This window comes from Hemicordylus capensis, chromosome 15, assembly GCF_027244095.1.
Source record: "Hemicordylus capensis ecotype Gifberg chromosome 15, rHemCap1.1.pri, whole genome shotgun sequence".
Classification (NCBI taxonomy): Eukaryota; Metazoa; Chordata; class Lepidosauria; order Squamata; family Cordylidae; genus Hemicordylus; species Hemicordylus capensis.
The window spans coordinates 15,005,899-15,015,212 of NC_069671.1; the positions used below are offsets into that span (position 1 = coordinate 15,005,899).

Here is a 9,314-nt window from a genome sequence, read left to right on the forward strand (position 1 = left end):
CAAATTAAACCAGATTCTGCAAACATGGAGTTCTGAATGGCCAAAGTTTGCCTCTTGCAGAGCACAATATCCAATCTGAACAATTAGGAACAGCTAAATATGACTCCACTGCACTATTATTATTATTATTTTACATTGATAGCCTGCTCTTCCTCCAAGGAGCCCAGAGCAGTGTTCTACATACTTAAGTTTCTCTTCACAACAATCCTGTGAAGTAGGCTAGGCTGAGAGAGAAGTGACTGGCCCAGAGTCACCCAATGAGTTTCATGGCTGAGTGGGGATTTGAACTCGGGTCTCCCCAGTCCTAGCCCAGCACTCTAACCACTACACCACGCTGGCTCTCAGAAACCAAGGGGCACATTTACAACCATCATCAACTCTCCCCTGCACCTTGGGAAGCAGCCCGCAGTTGCACCGGAAAGGTTATTAAGCAAGGCAGGTTCAAAATGCCAACACCAAAATAAAAGTTTGTAGCAGAAATGTTTAACTGTGCACAATCTAGAATCCAACACCATCTTCCCTTCCATGGAAGAGAAAAATCCCCCAGAGTTTTGCTTTGAACTTACAATACAGCACTGCAAAGCATGGAAATTGGAAATTAACCCAATTCCAAATGCTCCAGTATTTTGTTTGATATTTTCTAGCGACTTGCTTCGGAAGGCCAGACCTGATTCAAACACAGCTCAGTGACTCCCCCTACTGATAATTATGGCCGATTGCAAACAGAACCATTTCATTCCCAATTTTGAAAGACTGACGGCTGGGTTGTTTTGAAATCAGCGGGAAGAGCATTTGGCCTCTTAATGCAGCTTTCAGGAACAGCCTCGCCTTTGGTCCAATTTGGATACCCATTAGAGGAATTAAGGTCATCTTGTGGGCAAATTATATACTTCTGCATGTAGGCTATGAAATGCTATCTGGGCAGCTAAGTTGTCAAGCTGCAAGAAGTGACATGGTTGGCATGACTCAAGGTCTTTTTGGAGGAGATGGGAAGAGAAGACAGATTCGGCCAGCACTGTGGCACAGGAACTTCAGCTTAAGCAGGATCCAGTGCATGTAGGGGTTTTTGTTGTTGTTTCAAGTGTTAAGAACACCAAGATAGCTTTTCTGGAGAACTACTACCCCCTGCTATGTCATATAGGCCTAGAATGAAGATGAAAGTGCTGCATGTTGGAGAGGAGAGCTGGTCTTGTGGTAGCCAGCATGACTTGTCCCCTTAGCTAAGCAGGGTCCGCCCTAGTTGCATATGAAAAGGAGACAAGAAGTGTGAGCATTGTAAGAGATTCCGCTCTGGGAAGAGCATCTAGGCTCCAAGTTCCCTCCCTGGCAGCTCCTCCAAGAGAGGGCTGAGAGAGACTCCTGCCTGCAACCTTGGAGAAGCCACTGCCAGGCTGTGAAGACAATACTGAGCTAGATAGATCAATGGTCTACTATATGGACTAGATAAACTATATGGCAGCTTCCTGTTCCTATGATATGGGCAGCATCCAGATTAGTTTGGGATGAGGCCAGAGCTCAGTGGTAGAGTGCCTGCTTTGCATGCAGAAAGCCCCAGGTTCAATCCCTGTCAGCATTTCCAAATAGGGCTAGGGCAGACTCCTACCTGAAACCTGGAAGAGCCGCTCCCAGACAGGGCAGATAATGAGTTAGACTGGCCAAGAATGACTTAGCATAAAGAAGTTTCCTTGGTTACTGGAAGAGAGCTGGTCTTGCAGTGGCAAGCATGACTTGTCCCCTTTGCTAAGCAGGGTCCACCCTGGTTTGCATTTGAATGGGAGACTAGGAGTGTGAGCACTGCAAGAGATTCCCCTCAACAGGGGATGGAGCCGCTCTGGGAAGAGCATCTAGGTCCCAAGTTCTCTCCCTGGCAGCATCTCCAAGATAGGGCTGAGAGATTCCTGCCTGCAACTTTGGAGAAGCTGCTGCCTAGTCTGTGAAGACAATATTGAGTTAGACAGACCAATGGCCTGACTCAGTAGATGGCAGCTTCCTATGTTCTCATTTGGCTTTATGTTCCCAGGTGAAGTGCAGGATTCAAATGTAAATAACAAAACAGCCATGATGAAGCACTATTGAGATCACAGAGACAAGTTTGTCATGACTAACATGGTCTAGATGCTGCCCACTAATAGTGAATGTGATGTTAAGATAGGCATTGGGTTCACACAAGCTTGGTCCAGGGCTTAACACAAGATCAGAGACCATAGATGTGAGGGAGCATGACAAAAGTATAGACATACCACACACAACAGCCCAAAGTTTCCCTTTTAGGGCAAATAATCACAATAGCCCTTTGCTGAGTTACAGAAATGAGGATGTATGGATTCTGAGCAAGCCTACATGAAGCAAACCTAGAACGTCCCAAAGCAAGGGAGCTGTGGGTGAGGATAACCAACAAGGAGGAAGCTGATCCTTAGCCTAAATTGAATGAACAGAAAAACCTGAGGAACACTGTTCCTGATAGGGCATCTCTGGCGGAGGGAAAAGCCACCATCAAGTGGGTTTTTGATCCAAGTTCTCTCCTCAAGACAACATGGTTACATCCTTTAAATCCTAACAGAATAAAACCCCAGAAAAGAAATGGGACTAGTAAAGTGTTTTTGTCTCAAACTTTACTGTGGTACCACCAGATTATTTAGAAGACCAATTTATGAGGATAAACTCCGTTGGAAAGGGAAAACGTTGAGCGCAGGTAGCCACGGAGCTGAGGCACCTTCTTGATGACTGGCAGGAGCTGAGAGTCCACAGTCTTCTGGTCCGCCTTGCGCCTCTCCGTTATCTCGTATTTCTGAGGAAGGAGGACAGTCCTTAAGTGATCTGCTCATTTTCTAGCGCACCCTTCCTTCCAAGGCCTCCTTCACTAGGAGTCAGAAGCATTTTCAGTTCTTTTTCAACTGAAATCTCTACCCCCTGCATTGTGAATGTAACAATCAGAAGCTACTTTTCAAACTGCTCATTTCAGTTTATCCAAACCCCTTGAGCACAGGGACGAGGCCCTTTGGAACTAGGATCCCACTCTTAAGATGATGGGATACTCTCACACCCATGTTCAATGACCACCGTATGTGAGCATTTATCGGGCGCAGTGCAATACAGGACAGGAAACAGCTCCAGGACACAAGAAAAGGGGTGTGGCTAAGCCCTCCAACCATCTGAGTCAGGGTTTCTTAACCTTGGGCTCCCAGACGTTGTTGGACTACAACTCCCAGAATCCCCAGCCACAAGGCCATGTCTGGGTATTTTGGGAGTTGTAGTCCAACACCTGGGGGCCCAAGGTTAAGAAACCCTGATCCGAGTTAAAATGTCAAAGCTGAACCTGATCATAAGTTCCACACACCACATAAACCCCACTGAAGAGATTGTGTATGATGGATTTGGAGTGGAGTTGTCTGAAAACCAGATTTCATTTGTTCTGCAAGACTCAGTTCTCTCTTGTAGCGGGTAGCTGAACAACATTACGTGCATTGCACCACTTCGTTACCGCAGCCAAATACAGAGTGATGCCTCTGAAATTCTGCTGCAGTGATTTTTGCTCGCTCTCCGGGGCAGCAACAACTGTAAAGATTTTAATGTCAACATAGGTTTCTACCACACACACATTAGCAAATAAGTGTAAAGGAACAATGTTATCTTGCTAGGTTCTCCAACACAGCCAGTGTTCCCTGTAACAGGGATTCCCAGATGTTGACTACAATTCCCAGCATCCCCAGCTGCAGTGCCTTTAGCTGGGGATTATGGGGGTTGAAGCCAACAACATCTGGGAATCCCTGTTACAGAACACAACCCCTTCTACTTTCCTATGTGAAGAGCTGGTCTTGTGGGTAACAAGCATGACTTGTCCCCTTAGCAAAGCAGGGTCAGTCCTGGTTGCATATGAAAGGGAGACTAGAAGTGTGAGCACTGTAGGAGATTCCCCTCAGGAGATGGAGCCGCTCTGGGAAGAGCAGGAGGTTCCCGGTTCCCTCCCTGGCAGCATCTCCAAGATAGGGCCGAGAGAGACTCCTGCCTGCAAGCTGGGAGAAGCCGCTGCCAGTCTGTGCAGACAATACTGGGCTAGATGGACCAAGGGTCTGACTCAGTATATGGCAGCTTCCTCTGTTCCTAAGATATGTGGCTGAAAACGGTTTACAAACACTCCTTTTATACATTTCTACACTGCCTTAGACATCCAAAGGCTCTGGGCGGTTTTTCAAAAAGAGCAATTCCTTGTAAATATATTTAAAAGAGAAATATCTGTAACGCATTTGCCCTCCCAAGTTTCACTGACTGGGGAAAGTGCTTCATTTTAAGTGCCCAACAGAACCGCCTCCTCCGGCCCTACTGCTTGGTCCTTCCGTCTTGGTTATTCCGAATACACACCTCCTTCTCGGTGTCAAAGATTTCACCCTCTTGGTGTTTGGGTTTACGCAGCTTCTTCTTCTTGAAGTACAAGTCATTGAGGTGCTTTGGAAGTTTCACTCCAGATATGTCAACCTTGGTAGACGTGGCAACGACAAATTTCTGGTGAGCCCTGCGCAGAGGAACGCGGTTGATGGCCAGGGGCCCTGAGAGCCAAGAGGAGACAAAGCAGGTGACACAGTGGCCTGGGCACGCCCGGAAGTGGCCGATTTCAACCCCATGAGTGATGGTTCGCTGCTAAGTGAAACAGAGAAGTAACAGATCTCTGCTTAAAAGGGCCAGCTGCCCTCCTGGGAAAAAACATGGCCGTTCAGCATTCCTGTGCTTGCTCTTTCACGCACAGGATTTTCCTCTCTCTCTCTCTCTCTCTCTCTCTCTCTCACACACACACACGGTAAACAAACAGGGAAGGTCTCTTTAGTTTCGCATCCTGCTTCCCAAAGTAGCACACCAGATGCCTCCTGGAAGCCCAAGATTATTTTACTGTTTTACATTGTCTGTCCCGCTCTTCCTCCGAGGAGCCCAGAGCGGTGTACTACAGACTTTGGTTTCTCCTCACAACAACCCTGTGAAGTAGGCTAGGCTGAGAGAGAAGTGACTGGCCCAGAGTCACCCAGCAAGTCTCATGGCTGAGTGGGGGATTTGAACTCGGGTCTCCCCGGTCCGAGTCTGGCACTAGCCACTACACCACACTGGCTCTCATGCTTCAGGCCAGGAAGGCCCTAGCCCTCTTCTCTAGGGATGTGCACGGAACCAGTGGTTCCACCAGTTTTGACGGTGGGGAGTGTCTAACTTTAAGGGTGGGGAGAGGGTGCACTTACCCCCCACCCCCACCAGCGTCCATTTTGTCAAAGCCCATTGGGGCAGCAGTGTACCTCCCTGCTGCCCAGTTGTCTGGATATAACTGGAAGTATCCGACACGTGCCTGATACTTCTGGTTATATCTAGGCAATGGGGCGGCATGGAGGCTGGTGGGGGAGAAAGTGGCGGGAGGGGTAAGCGCACCTTCCTCTGCTCTTAAAGCAGCACCCCCGCCAACTTCGAGCCTCCCCCACACGGTTCTGTGTACATTCCTACTCTTCTCCCCAGCAGTGTTCCCTCTAATAGATTCCCAGATGTTGTTCACTACAACTCCCAGCATTCCCAGCTGCAATGGCCTTTGGCTAATGACTTGTCCCCTTAGCTAAGCAGGATCTGCCCTGGTTGCATATGCATGGGAGACTTGATGTGTGAGCACTGGAAGAGATTCCCCTCAGGGGGTGGAGCCGCTCTGGGAAGAGCAGAAGGGTCCAAGTTCCCTTCCTGGCAGCTTCTCCAAGAGAGGGCAGAGAGAGACTCCTGCCTGCAACCTTGGAGAAGCCGCTGCCAGTCTGTGAAGACAATACTGAGCTAGAAGGACCAATGGTCTGACTCAGTATATGGCAGTTTCCTATGTAACATCCGGGACTTTCTGCGAGAGGGAACACTGCATCCAGGGAAGTGGCATTCAGAGACAGGCTGCCTCTGAATCTGGCGGCTCCACCCATCCACCAAGACGACCAGTCCACAGCCCCATTCCTCCACGGATGCAGGACCAGGAGGCAAACACAGGACTAGCTCACCTGTAACAAGTAACAGACCGCTTCCCAGCTGCTTCAGGAAGACCACGCGCTAGAAACACAAGAGAGATTACGATTTGTAAAGCTGGCACCAGAGAGAAGACTACAAGCTGGACTGTCGCTCGTCCATCAAAGTCCATGCCAGGAGCTCAAAAGCCAGCTGCCCTTACCTTGCCTCGGTGTCGGCCAGTGAGCAGGATCACAACAGTACCCGGGGTGATTGAAGACCGCAGCTTCCTCTTGTGTAGGGCAAAATTCTTCTTGCCGTGACTCAGGAGTTTGCGTGGAACATCTTCTGTTGGGTAATACCTAGGCTAGAGGGACAGGAAAAAACAACAATTGCAGCATAGTATTAAATTTCTAGGAATCACTCACTTCTGTCATTTATTGATACCAGGGTTGCCTAGATAGTTTAATGCCTGGACGGTTTGATGCTGGGGTCCAGGAGGATGAGAGAATCCATGCGCACAGAGCTGGCACCTAAGAATGTGCAGTTTGGATACCCCGGAGGTCTTAAATGATCCGGCAGCCCTGCGCTGCTTCCTAACAGGGAAAATCTCTTGTGCATGCAAGAAAAGGACTGGTTCACAGATCTATTAATTCCCCTTCAAATCGAACCTTGTCCGAGCTTGAACTGGACTAGCCCCACCCCACGGGGGGAGGCTTGTCAGAGTTCAAGCCAAACCAGGCCTGGTTCGGATCAAACCAGCTCGAGATCTCTAGCAACTAAAATGGGGTCAAAAGGGTGGGTGGTAGGTCACCTTACATGCAGCGGCACAGTGCATCCCGGACCAGGTGGTTCGGTTTGAATCCGAACCACCTGAAACGGTTCTGTGCCCACTCCTAGAAATTGCTTTCATTCCATCCACAGCTGGGGAATTAAGAAAAGCCACCCAACAAATCTGTAGCAAAAACACAGGGTTTTAACCCAGGGCCTACCACAAAAATAAAGTCCACCCACTACACCATACTGCCTTGTACTCTGGGCACAAGTCCTTACCATTTTACGAAGTTTGACCACCCGGTTGCCTCCATTCTTATCACCCCCAACTGGTTTCGTCACAGTGGCAGGCTCTTTCTCTTTCTTCTTCTTCTCTATCTGCAGATAATAAAAAACAGAATATACATATTATATTCTTGCAAACCCGTGCTTCTGAATAATGCAAAGAACGTAACCCGATCAAAGGGAAATCCACTGTCCCCAGGATGTGTTTCTCCGGAGTACGGGCTCTCTCTGGCCATGAAAGTTCTATTCTGTCACCAAGGCGAACAGCCACAGACAGACCTTCTCCTCTGCCATTAGTTTGCCCAACTATTTTGGAAAGCCATTTAAGGTAGCAGGCGTTACTACGTCGTGCAGTAAGGAATTCCAAAAGTCAAGTCAATAAAGTATTTCTCTCTCTAGAACTCTACCTTTGTTTCCGGAGCTTTGTATTTGCGCTTGTACATGGCCTTCCTGGCATACATCGCTGACCGGGAATATTTCCCGATTCCCCGGGCCAACACCGGGTTGCGGCTAGTATGGACCTTCCGAACTCGCTTCGCTTTCTTCTTCTCGTCCGCCATCTAATAAACGGAGAGTGAAAGATTAGTGCAGGATACACAGGATACACAAAGGATACACTTGCAGCTTTGGGTAGTTAAAACAGCAAAGTTTCCCACCTCTCAATGCTACATACATAACAGCAGCGCTACCCAGAATCAACTCAGGATCTGCCACGACTTCAGCAGGATACAGCGTGAGTCTGGTCTCAAAACACCCAAGACAGCTAGGGTCTGAATTCAAGACCCACCCCATGCCTGAATGATCCAAAACTTTATGCACTAAACACAAGCCACCTTTAAATTAATGCATACAAAAGGCAGGGGGATCAAGGATCCCAAGCTGGGTACAGGGACCACACCCCCAAACCATGGTGTAGTTTTTTAGACCCAACCATCTGCTGACATTTCAACAAAATTAGGTCCGAATTAAAATGCCTAAGAAGGCTTTAAACACCTTATATGCTTTATGGGCTGCTTCAAAGGGTCAATCAACTCCTCACAGGAAGCTGCCTTATAACAAGTCAGACCCTTGTTATATCTTTCTCAGTATCGTCTACCCAGACTGGCAGCGGCTTCTCCAAGGTTGGAGGCAGGAGTCTCTCTCAGCCCTATCTTGGAGATGCTGTGCTGCCAGGGAAGGAACTTGGAATCTTTTGCATGCAAGCGGGTAGATGCTCTTCCAAGAGCAGCCCCATCCCCTCTTAGGGGAATATCTTCCAGTGCTCACACTTCTAGTCTCCCATTCAAACACAAACCAGGTCAGACTCTGCTTAGCAAAGGGGACAATTCACACTTGCTACGGCAAGACCAGCTCTCCTCCTTGCCTCCAACAGGTTAGGTTATCATTCCACACGCATCCTCACACAGAAAGTGCAGTTAAGACGACAATGGCCCCTTTCGTTGAAGAGCTAGGCAAGGAGGTTCCCGGTTGGGCTCTGCCACTGCGACTAAAAGTCCAATCAGCAATACAACACGTGCCCCACTTCTCTGCTGCGCCACTCTTCGCTACAATACGGCTGCCCGTGGGAAAAACCAGCCTCCTAGAAAATGCCGTAACAGCGCGGCCTAAACGCGCCAGCGGCACCGCACAGGGGAAAAGAGGGATCCATTCCCGTTCTTCTCTCCCAATAGCAACCCCACACCACCAGCCGGACGTGTCCCGAGCAACCCGGCCCTATCCGCACATTGTCCGGTGCTCCTCCGAAGCGGATGGCGACGGATAATGACCACCCAGTTCAGGAGCGAAACGCTACAAGGCCGCCATTCTTACCTTCCTAGAAGGGAAAAGGAGGCAATATCCGGGAAGTCGGCGCTAAAGAGGTCGGGTCGCGCGTGACGTCATCTCGCCCGCCCCACTCTGGGAAATGTAGTTTGCGGTACGGTCCACGCCCGCTTTTTTTCAGGCGGTATTGATTCCGGGGAAGCGGCGGCACTGTAATTGCGGGGGCCTTGCCGCCTGCCTTGTTTGCCCCCCCCTCGCTGGACAACAGCCAATCAGCGAGGCGGATCTTTCGCACTGGTATTTTTGGCTGGAGCAGGTGGTGCGTGTGGGGCTCTCTCTTTGAGTTGAATCTACAGGGCGGGGTCGGTGGGTCGTGGGGTGGGGGGGGGGAAGGGGCCGCTGGGGAAACGGTTTTGACTCCCAGAAACTGCCAGGCTAAGGAACCCCATAGCTGTGGATTCCGTGTCTATCTTCAGCCGCCTGCTTCTGCTGGTTGGATGCTGCAAAGATATGTTGTAAAAAGAATGAAATATTAACATAGCCTGGTTCCT

General features: G+C 49.3%; 1 protein-coding gene across 1 annotated transcript; it reads right to left on the minus strand.

Moving 5' to 3' along the window:
* Positions 1-2,595: 2,595 nt before the first annotated feature.
* On the minus strand, positions 2,596-8,748 carry RPL6 (ribosomal protein L6). The gene is made up of 7 exons (XM_053279637.1): positions 8,726-8,748; positions 7,410-7,562; positions 6,997-7,095; positions 6,167-6,310; positions 6,000-6,048; positions 4,360-4,544; positions 2,596-2,788 (listed from the first exon to the last, which is right to left on the minus strand). The coding sequence occupies exons 2-7, from the start codon at positions 7,560-7,562 to the stop codon at positions 2,636-2,638; spliced, it is 783 nt and encodes a 260-aa protein (XP_053135612.1). The 5' UTR covers positions 8,726-8,748; the 3' UTR covers positions 2,596-2,635.
* Between the last annotated feature and the right edge of the window lie 566 nt (positions 8,749-9,314).